This window comes from Salvelinus fontinalis, chromosome 30 (genome assembly GCF_029448725.1).
Source record: "Salvelinus fontinalis isolate EN_2023a chromosome 30, ASM2944872v1, whole genome shotgun sequence".
NCBI classification, from domain to species: domain Eukaryota; kingdom Metazoa; phylum Chordata; class Actinopteri; order Salmoniformes; family Salmonidae; genus Salvelinus; species Salvelinus fontinalis.
Window position 1 is genome coordinate 34,031,375 of NC_074694.1, and position 11,158 is coordinate 34,042,532.

The 11,158-nt window shown below is 44.1% G+C and overlaps 2 protein-coding genes across 2 annotated transcripts; both read left to right on the plus strand.

Moving 5' to 3' along the window:
* Positions 1–1,218: 1,218 nt before the first annotated feature.
* Positions 1,219–2,986, plus strand: LOC129829068 (tubulin-specific chaperone C-like). The gene is made up of 2 exons (XM_055890539.1): positions 1,219–1,858; positions 1,993–2,986. Exons 1-2 carry the CDS (start codon positions 1,292–1,294, stop codon positions 2,458–2,460), a joined length of 1,035 nt encoding a protein of 344 aa, XP_055746514.1. The 5' UTR covers positions 1,219–1,291; the 3' UTR covers positions 2,461–2,986.
* Positions 2,987–3,199: 213 nt separating this feature from the next.
* LOC129829069 (peripherin-2-like) lies at positions 3,200–10,905 on the plus strand. Its single transcript, XM_055890540.1, has 3 exons — positions 3,200–5,052; positions 7,642–7,888; positions 9,301–10,905. Exons 1-3 carry the CDS (start codon positions 4,472–4,474, stop codon positions 9,505–9,507), a joined length of 1,035 nt encoding a protein of 344 aa, XP_055746515.1. The 5' UTR covers positions 3,200–4,471; the 3' UTR covers positions 9,508–10,905.
* Positions 10,906–11,158: the final 253 nt, after the last annotated feature.

Here is an 11,158-nt window from a genome sequence, read left to right on the forward strand (position 1 = left end):
ACATACCCTCCAATGGGATATAGGAGGGGGCAAACAGCTTTTATAAGTCATCGCAAATGTAACACAATTAATCATATTCACAGTGATGCTATGTACACCATTTTCAATCAGAGATGTTTGTAATTCAGTCTATTCTGGTATAAATTTTATGAATTCATATAGGCCTATTGTGTTCTATATACTACAGACCCATTTCTTATACTTGCATCAGCAGTCTACGCTGGAAGAGTGCCGTTATTTCTTCCTGCAGAAGAATTAACAGGTACTGTACGTGAAAGTGAGGTGTGTGTGACATTGAGAAATGCATAATAAACTCTTCTACACCTACTGTGAAGGTGGCTACTGATATACTACTTTCTGAAATGTGTATTCTATTCTAGATTAAAGCTCAGGTTTTGCTTAATATGTGCACTGTCATCCTTCCACTTGCTTTCGTAATGGCACACAATAAAACATAAACATCATTACAAATGGATATTTGCAGTGGTGTAAAGTACTTAAGTAAAAAAATACTTTAATGTACTACTTAGTCATTGTTGGGGGTATCTGTACTTTACTATTAATATTTTGGATAACTTTTACTCCACTACAATCCCAAAGAAAATAATGTACTTTTTACTCCATACATTTCCCTGACACCCAAAAGTACTTGTTACATTTTGAATGCTTAGCAGGACAGGAAACAATTCACACACCAATTCACACACCTATCAAGAGAAAATCCCTGGTCATCCCTACTGCATCTGATCTGGCAGACTCACTAAACAGACTCACAATGCTTCATTAGTAAATTATGTCTGAGTGTGAAACTAGCTCTCCGTAAATTATTATTATTATTTTTATCATGCTGTCTGGTTTGCTTAATATAAGAAATTTGAAATAATTGATACTTTTACTTTTGATAGTTAAGCATATTTTAGAAAAACATTTACTTTTGATACTTAAGTATATTTAAAACCTTTTTTTTTTTTACTCAGGTAGTATTTTACTGGGTGGGTGACTTTCACTTTTACTTGAGTCGTTTTCTATTAACGTAACTTTACTTTTACTAAAGTATGACAATTGGATATTTTTCCCACCACTGGATATTTGTTATGGATTTAAACAATTATGTATGAATTTGGGTGGGAGTGGGAGAACGTAGCAAACAACGCTCCCTAATCCACCAATGGAATAACAGTATAGTCACAAGAGAGGAGAGATGTATCCAATAAGAAGGCCGTTTGTTACGAAGCAACCGCATCTCTTCCGTGTTCGAATCTTTGCGGATACAAACAATATCAGTGAAAACATGGACGTGGAGAGTGGTACTTGTCAGGGAAACGAGGATTCTGGTCCCAGTGAGTCCGTCATTAAGATCCCGGACAGGATGCTGAAACGAGAACAAGATAGGCTTGAGGACGTGGAGAGAAAGAAAGAAGCGAAAAATAGCCAGTCTGTTACGGAGGAGAAGAGTGGGTTCTTCACCGCGACTTTCAGTAGTGAAAGGGCGAATATCGAGGAGTTACTGGAGGGCTGCTCGGGGGCTACTGACCGCGCCCTGGCCACTCAAACCTTGGAGGAAGTGACTACTAAAACACAGCTCCTCCAGAAGTTTCTAAACGATAGCATGGTGTTTTTACCGCAGTACGAGCTGAGACAGGCCCAGGCGGCGCTCCAGAAACTACAGAACTGTCTGGCCGAGAAGAGAGACGAGATTCTCCCCAAGAAGAAGTTCGCCTTTAGGTCGCGCGCAACAAATACACCCAAAGTAGACCCACCAGCTCCACCTGTAACGCGTACGGATTCTGGCCGAACTAAAGTGGACGGAGCCATAAGCCCCCCAGAGCAGTGTGGCTTCTCCCACTTTGCGGGCCAGGTAACAGTCCCTAACATAACAAGATTCAAGCATTTCTTCTGAGAATGTTTGTCTCTAGTCAATTGTGGTTTAGGTTGTACTCTTTGCAGGTATGTATCTTAAATGTCTGATGACCACTGTTTTATTTTTGGCAGGTGCTGACCAAGTCAGGGGAGGAGATTAAACAACAGGATGTTCTACTGACCCACCTGACCAACTGCAAGGTCAGACTCCTGGGCTCCCCCAGCACCGTCCACATCAAACACGTCCAGAACTGTGAAATCTTCTCTGGGCCAGTCTCCAGCTCTGTGTTTGTGGACCACTGCACCGGCAGCACCCTCTCCTTCCCATGCCAGCAGCTACGGACTCACCACACAACCGACACACAGGTCTATCTGCATGTCACCAGTCGCGCCATCATAGAGGACTGCCAAGGGGTGCGCTTTGCCCCCTTTGCCTGGTCCTACCTGGGTCTGGACCAGGACTTCAAGGTGTCTGGTCTGGATCGGGAGAGGAACAACTGGAACCAGGTGGATGATTTTAACTGGCTGGCCTTAGGTACCCAATCTCCTAACTGGTCTGTCATTCCAGAAACTGAGAGAAGAACAGAGTGGGACTCCTAGAGACATTAGTATACAAAGAGCCTGTCAATCAAAGAAATACATTTTTCTTATTTTCTTTCAGCCCTGATGTGACAAAGCCTTACGTGACTTTGCTTTTCATGCTGATGAGTTGTTCCATCGTACTCACAGTTGTTCCATATATGTCCTGACAGGGTTAACCATGAAATAAATATTGGGTAATATTCACGGTAGCGTGCTGCCTGTAATCTTTAATATTTCCTCACAGGGAGGGAAAAAATTGCCGCATTGCTGCATTCTCACGACCATACTGAGCAATAAACAGAATATGTCAACCACAGGTAATGTGTTAACCACAGGTAACACAGCTCATTGCATGCTCATTTAATCAGAAGGACCATCTTAGTCCTTAAATGCCATCTTATGTTTACCAACAGCACTTGTTCTGTCATTATTCTCCCATCTATAAAGCACTAAATACCTCACTGTATCTTTTCTTCTGATTTAAGTGGTCTGGAGTAAATACTAGAAATGTGAATAAAGGGTTTGGCTGACACCAACCAACCAATCTGTCTTACGCTTGTCTTTAATTGTGCATGAAATAATTTACTGAAACAGTTAGGGGTGGTTTCCCGTACACAGATTAAGCCTAGTCCTCAAATTCCTAGGACTCTCTATTGAAAATGCTGTTTAGTCCAGGACTAGTCTTCATCTGTGCATGCCCCTAATGGTTTCTTCCCCTTTCCACATCCTGTCCCCACTCTTCCCATAAGATAGCTAACTCATTCGATGTCAATATCATACTGCTGTCGTGACAGTGCTGATCTCCGCCCTCAGGTATACTAACACCAGTATGCTCTTCTGGTTTCTCTGAACTCTGGCTCGGTCACATTCTGCCAACTACTGAAGGTGTCATCTGGCCTGTTGTGCGTCCCAGTGTAGCTCACATGTACACTAGTCTATCATGTAGTTAATTGAATGCACTGACACAACCACACACATCTCCCTGCTCTCATATACTGTACACATCACAATCCTAACTTTGCTGTGCAGTGAAGAGGCCCCCGTTAGAAGTTAGTTATTGGTCTACCAAACTGCCATCAGCATACACTGATAGTTCAGTTAGTGTAGACACAAACACCTATATCTAAATCTGCCTGCTTCCTTACTACAGGTAAGAGACTGGCAGGTTGTTGATATTGACTGCTGAGTGTAGGTGGGTCATGGGGAGTCTGAGGGGCTTACATGGTTTTTGGGTGGTTTACTGAAACATCTTAGGTGCCTACACTGTAAACATTCTTCCTTGTCTGAAACCAGGGACCCCTTCCAAAAGTGCAGCACGGCGTAGTTCCACATCTCCAGTCTCCATCAACCGTTAACTGTCCTTATTAATGGCCCCCGGTGCATTCGATCAGGGTGACGGTGACCATGTGAGCATTCAAACCAATTATGTCTCCTGGCAACAGCTTACAGTCAGGCTCATCTTCTGGAGAGGGATTTTTGTAAATGGGATCAGGCTGCTTACAGGGGATTATCATGACGCACCTCCCCTCCGCCTGGAATCTGGAGGATCTTCCTCAATCCTCTTCCAACCAGCGAAAGGAACATCACGATTAGCCTCACCTGTTGATTTCAATGTTTTTGGAGGGAAAGTTTAGAACCAAGGCAAGGGGGCAGGTGTGACCCTGTGTTCTGTCATCTGTCTGGGTGAGTTTTCTTTGTAGGGACCGGCCACTATGGGAGAGGAGAGGGCCCTGAAGGAATAACCGCACTCCTCTTTCTTTACCTCTGCTTCTTCTCTCTGGGATGGATTACAGATCATTCCCTGAGCTGACAGTCCTGCACTGCTGGATGAGCTGCAGGAGAGACTGAGAGACGAAGAGAACGGCTGAAACCACCTTACAGGGAATCAACGGTTCACACTGCTTAACGAGAACAGCTGAAACTCTGCTGGCTGGGACATCCAGAAGAAGGACCAGACCTTAGAGCTATATCTCATCTCAGTAGTGTACTTTCCTTGTGTATAGGTAAGGAATATCCCTAGGTTGCCACCATGGCACTAATGGTGGTCAAGTTTGACCTGAAGAAGCGGGTGAAGCTAGCCCAGTTCCTATGGCTGATGTACTGGTTCTCAGTGATGGCAGGCGTGCTCGTCTTCAGCATGGGGCTGTTCTTTAAGATCGAGCTGCGTAAGCGCTCGGAGATGATGGACAACAATGAGAGCCACTTCGTTCCTAACTTACTAATTGCCGTGGGGCTGCTGGCCTGTGGGATCAACGCCATGGGAGGCAAGATCTGCTACGACTCCTTGGACCCTATCAAGTTCTCCAGGTGGAAGCCTATGCTCAAACCCTTCCTAGTCTCCTGTGTGGCTTTCAATTGTCTCCTGGTGCTGACGGCTCTGCTCTGCTTCCTGATGAGGATCCCTCTCCAGTTCACGCTGGCCGAGGGCCTGAAGAACGCCCTGAAGTTCTACAAGGACACAGACACGCCGGGACGCTGCTACATGAAGAGGACTTTGGACCAGATGCAGATTGAGTTCCGTTGCTGCGGCAACAACAACTTCAGGGACTGGTTCGAGATCCAGTGGGTCAGCAACCGCTACCTGGACTTCAGCGCCAAGGAAGTAAAAGAGTGAGTCATGATATTAGCAACAGCTCTAGGATCAGTTCTAAAGCTATCCCAACCCTATCCCTAACTATTAGGTGGTTATAATGTAAGTTTAAACAAAATAAGAGGCCTATATATTAGGCCCACACCAACAAATGGCATGAATGGAGATTGTAGGGTTAGTTTATGGTGAGTTCACTGTTCTTAATGGGTGTTCAGTATAAATGGATTGCAGGTGCAAGGAGGGAGGCCGTAAGCAATATAAAAGGGTCACTTTCGATTATAAGGTAAAGGAGGGATTACAGGGTCAGTGGATTTGAGGTTTTAGTGTTAGAGGTGGTGATGGGGCTGTGCGTACGTGTGGGTTGGTTTTCGATTTACGGGAGGTGAGGGGGATTCAGTCATTAGTGTGGAGTAATAACGAAAGTGGTGGTGGGGAGGGAGGTGAGCTTTCTGTGAGAGTTGAAGGGGAATAATGCAAGGGTTTGTTTTACAGTGTATGGGTGTAAGGTGTGTTTGGGTGCAGGTGTTTCAAGTGTTGGTTTTCAGTGTAAGTGATATCAAGTGTGTGGTTGTAAAAATGGACAGTTTTCATTAAAAGTGTTCTCAGGTGTGCATTCACCGTGTGTGCAAATGTGTGTGTGAGCCTGTGAGTTCTTAGTGGCCAATCTTCTTGGACCACATTTCCTCCTCCTTCAAGCTTATGTGCTAACCAATCAGTATGGTCTGTGATGGTCTGGGAATAGACCTGTCTAGAGGGAGAGACAGAGTTAGCCAACAAGGCCTTGCGTGGAGACAGTGATTGGCCAACCATTCACTTACGACAATTATTGACCAATAAGGGATTAGCTAGACACAGTGATTAACCAATTGGACCTCAAGGAGATATTAGCTGCATGCTCTTTTGATTCAGGGTTGATGATGGGCTATGGGCTGTTAAAGGACCACATCTTAGTCCTGCTTAAATTGCTCATCTTTCAGGAAACAAATTATCTAAAGCAGGGCCTGCAAACCCTCCTCCTGGAGATCTATGCAAATTTTGTCTCTAGCCCTACTGTAATACACCTGATTCGGCAAATCAAGGTCCTGTTAAGAGTTTCCCATCCCTGGTCTGTATCAGCGTTAACCTACAGTGTGAGTACTCCCAAACGAGTGTAATTACATGTCCATATTGTTGGGAATGACTGGGAATGATCTGTATCCCTGTCACATGTTCATTTAACTAGGCAAGTCAGTTAAGAACAAATTCTTATTTACAATGACGGTCTACCCCTTTGTTCAGGGGTAGAACAACAGATTTTCACCTTGTCAGCTAGGGTATTCGATCTAGCAACCTTTCAGTTACTGGCCCAACACTCTAACCACTAGGCTACCTGCTAGGCTATCACACCACTCTTTCCATAATGCTAATTTAGAACTGCCCTACACCTGTCAATCACAATTGAAACCCCACCCCCAGACCACCCAAAGGCCAAATGCACACTTCCTCCTACAGAATCAGAGATTACTGCTGTCACAGTCAGTCCATTCAGTCTCACTTTGTTAGGATAATCCTCATCTACTCAGACGATCTACAAACTGCTTGATTGATTACCCGTCAACTACAACTCTGTGTACAAGCCACAACGATGTTTACTACTACTGTATATCCAGCCATCTATTAGCTAGTATGCAGACTAATTCCATTTCAGCAATTCATCCTCATTGAAAGTAATGGATCAATCATCAATTTTTTTATACAATTTCAATACATCCTCTGAAATTTCCTCTCAGTGTAGGAGAGGAAAGTAACTCTGGTAGAGATCATTCGTAAGTGGTGTGCAGCATGATTTTCCATATCCTTTTGCTGTAATTTCTGAGTATTTGGCAGATATACTATATGTGCATCTTTCCAAGAAAGATGTGTCCTCCAAGAGTTGCTAAATGTTTTTCTCATCTTCAGTGTGCATATCTGTTTATGTTGGAAAGCGAGGTATAGTGGAAGTATTGTTGTTCCTTCCCAATGTGAGCAGAGTTCTTGGCTCATGCACCTTCGTTGGAAAGCAAGTGACAGTATTAGTTTTCCTTTGCACTGTTTCTTCCCAAAGCCAGTGTGAAGAGGCCGTGTTCACAGTAGGGAGGAGCTAATGGGGTTAATCCCGTTCAAACAGCATGTGAGAGACTGATAGACCTTCATGATCCTCTCTTTACCAGGTACACTGTGAACTGATTTCAGCTCTGTGTCAGAAACAATGCAAGCACTGTAAACCCTCTATCATGGATACTGAATGAAAAATCAGTGTTAGGTTGTGTCAAAGTATGAGAGACTTTGTTGTAGATGTTCTTTCAGCCTAAACCTACCTTTCTAAATGCTGGTAGTTCACTAGCACTTTCTCACACTTACAGTACATGATGGATGGATTGGGTAGCACTTTCATATATTACCCCGAGCCTAACCTCTGCCCTTTGCCATCTGACCCCCATTCGCTTCAGCAGTAATGTGGATGCGAAGTACCCGATGGATGGCTACCTTTTCACTCCGCTAACCCCATAAGACCTTGAACCTAACACACAATGCACTGACCCTAACCCATAATACCCTAACCTCTGTCCTTTGCCTTTTCACCCCCCTAGTCGTATCGGCAGCAACGTGGATGGGAAGTACCTGATGGATGCTGTTCCATTCAGCTGCTGTAACCCCGGCTCCCCTCGGCCCTGCATCCAGTACCAGGTGACCAACAACACGGCCCACTACTCCTACGACCACCACACCGAGGACCTGAACATCTGGAAACGGGGCTGTCGCGACGCACTGATATCCTACTACGGAGGCATGATGAACACCATAGGCGCCCTGGTGCTACTGGTCGTTATTCTGGAGGTAAGGAAAATGCTCCCTATTACTCGCTTTTCAAAGGTGTGGTGGGGTGATTATTTTGTGATGGCGTTCATCACTGAGAGATGACAAAGTTGCCCCAGATGCCTGGCTAGATCCAGAGTTCCTTGCATGGTGTCCTCCTTTACTCTCAATGTACTTTTCCACACCTCCTCCACCCCTCCATCCCTCCTGCCATAGTCATGTTTCCAGGTCATGTGTGGGTTGCTGCTACACCTGCTGCTCTCTTCTGTAGAGGCTGCATCACCTGCTAGGCTTACAGCGGTACACACACACACACACACACCTGCCAGGTTTACAACGGTACACACAGACACACGCGTAGAGGCAGCTTCACCTGTAATGCTTACAACAGTAGTACACAGGGCTGGTAACTAGACTGCTGTACTGGTAATCCTGTGGGCCCGTGTGGATGCAGGCTTTCACAACAACCAAAGCAGACTAATTAAGACTAATTAAGTCCATATTGAAGAAGATTCTTGGTTGGTTAGTTGAATCAGGTGTGTTACTCATTTTGGCTGGCGCAAAAGTCTGCAACCCCCACCGGCCTACGCAGACAAAAAAGCAAAATGGCTGCCCTTGAACATGCGCTGTTTGTCACTTGGTGCAACTCGCTCTTTTCAGAATAAATTATCTGAAGAAGTATGAGAGAAGTGTTACTATACATTTTTTGCTGTTTTGGTATTTGTGAAACATATATTACTAAGGACAGCAAATCTCTGTTCTAGAAATCTTACAGTACTTAACGTGTACTGAGAACCTGGACTCAATCTGCTGAAGCTTATCAGGGACAAAAACAACCATGGCTATCTCCTACCTGGAATAGCCATGGTTACGCAACTGTCTCCATGGTATTACCTTACCGATAGCCTTGTGAGAGGTGGAGTGATGTCTTAATTTGGGGGAGGGACCAATTATGGAAATCAGACTCCTGATCAAATACTGGGGGTTATAAAAGGACCAATCAGAAACACAGATAGTGTAGAGGTAAAAAAAAGAGACATATTTGCTTGTGTATGCTATGCTACTACATTAGCAAACTTATGATTGCTTTTGCTTGTTGTTGCTTTTCCTGTTAGTGTGATTCTCTGTTTTTAACTCCTTGCTTCAGACTGGTTTGATGTGTTTATGTGGAACATATTCAGTTGTTAAATGCTGATTGGTGTGATCCATTACCTACAACTGTTAGTGCAGGCCGATGTGTCTCTCTCTCTCTCTGGGTCTACCCCTGTAGGTTGGTTAATGTGGGGTTAGATTCTGTTATGGTGGGTTTTCACTTTCAGTACATGAGCATGTTCTTGAACCTAGCTCTTACTTCAGGCCAGGTGTAGCTCTTCACACTCTCTAGCTGTAGTCTTAGTCCAGGCTACGAATTTGTTTCTCTATATCCTCTGTAGGTTATTGTGATGATCGGCCTCCAGTACGTGAACACCTCCCAGTGCAACCTGGCCAACCCAGAGGACCCAGAGAGTGAAAGCGAAGGCTGGATCCTGGAGAAGACGGTGAAGGAGACGTTTACTGACATCATGGACAAGATGAAAGCCATAAGCAAGGGTAACGCAGTGGAGGAGGGCGGAGTGGAGGGTGTTGCCACGGTGAGCTGATCAAGATATGCCCACACAAACTGAGACCACTCCCACCAAAGAGAAGAGAGGGAGATTGACCACCTCCGTTGCATTTAGTACACAAAATACACACATACGCGCACAACACACATGATTCTGGCCATCTGAAGGGAAAACTAAAATGGACACAAGTGGACAGATCCTGAGTACATGCCAGCACATAGGATATTTTGAATGTATAAATGCATGAATGTATGTGTAAGTTATATTATAACCAATTGATAAATTGACTTTCCAATATGCCCTCCTCCACCCAAATATATACACACACACACACACACACACACTCATAATACACTTTTTCTAAACCTCATGATTTTTCAACACACACACACCCTCCAACCCCAGCTTTGTTAATCTGCGAAGCAGTTCCCATTTGATGGGATGCTCTCTGTGTGTTTTCTAACATTCTGTATAGTTCTGCTCTATTTCATGTTCATATTTTACAACTTTATTTGTACCCCTTTTTTATAAAACGAGAGGAAAAACATAAACACTATCCACTGTCATGAAAATGCATAATGTCAGATGTTTGCATTGTATTGAGAATATATATAAATATAAACAGGTTAAGAGTAAGGTCAGGAAAGCAGGTATGTTGCATTTTAAGGATGGTGTGGGGCTGGTGGTTGCTACGCAACCCTCCATCCCAGAAAGGAGGTTAAAGTGGAAAGGTTAATTAATCACCCAAGGAGCAGAGAGTTTTATCTTAAAACATTTTGACCCACCTGTAGAGCACTTTTTTATTATCAAATTCCAAAGAAATGGACTGAAACACCTCAGACATCACCTCTTTAAAGTCCTTCCTCTCCTACCATTACCTTGAGGGATGGAGCGGGGCTGGAAACTCCTGGGGGGTAGGGGAGGTGGAAACATTTCAACTTAACCTGATGGTGTTGAAGTTTGGGGTGGACTGCTGGAGGATTGGAGGGGCTATAGGAGACGAGGCGCGGGTGAAAGTGGCAGAGGTGAACCAGGGGTGACCCCAAAACTTGAGGAGGACATTTGAGATTGGCAGCTAAACCCCTGATCTCCAACCCCTGAACTCTGACCCCAGCCCCTGCTCTGTGACATCACTCAGCAGGTCCAATCAGCATTTCTCTTATTGGACCGTCGAGAGTTACTGTATATATCACACTCACTGAGTTCCTGTACATACATCACTCATAGGCCAACGCCCGTGCTACTGTTATCTTTGTAAATAGTATAGTACTGATAACTTTTTTTAAACAATGTAATTAATATAAATGATTTTATTTATTTTAAAGAAAATGTGTTTTGCCATGGGAAATCAATCTGATTTTCTTTCTGTATGTTGTGTAGAAAGATGATAAGACCATTGTGTACATTTGAATAAAAGGAAGTTAGCCCCGTGAAGTAGTGTTGTGTTGTTTCTACTAAAGACTGATCAGAGATCAAACAGCAATGCCTTCTGGGAACTCAGTGGGGCACCTGATTTAGCCAATTGGATCAGGGTAATCATCAGATTATAGCGATCACATGGACACAGGAAAACCCTGCACATGGAGGTTGAAGGACGAAGGAGTTTATATGTGTGTGTTCTGTGTGTTCTGTGACTGTGTGTTCTGTGATTTTAGATTTGATCTATTACTTTCTATGTGTTTCTATT

What these genes read in the sequence shown, in the direction of transcription:
- LOC129829068 (XM_055890539.1), top strand. Translation starts at nt 1,292, where the DNA reads ATGGACGTGGAGAGTGGTACTTGTCAGGGAAACGAGGATTCTGGTCCC. An exon ending in TCTCCCACTTTGCGGGCCAG is followed by an intron (nt 1,859 to 1,992) that starts GTAACAGTCCCT and finishes TATTTTTGGCAG; the next exon opens with GTGCTGACCAAGTCAGGGGA.
- LOC129829069 (XM_055890540.1), top strand. Translation starts at nt 4,472, where the DNA reads ATGGCACTAATGGTGGTCAAGTTTGACCTGAAGAAGCGGGTGAAGCTA. An exon ending in AGCGCCAAGGAAGTAAAAGA is followed by an intron (nt 5,053 to 7,641) that starts GTGAGTCATGAT and finishes TCACCCCCCTAG; the next exon opens with TCGTATCGGCAGCAACGTGG. An exon ending in TACTGGTCGTTATTCTGGAG is followed by an intron (nt 7,889 to 9,300) that starts GTAAGGAAAATG and finishes TATCCTCTGTAG; the next exon opens with GTTATTGTGATGATCGGCCT.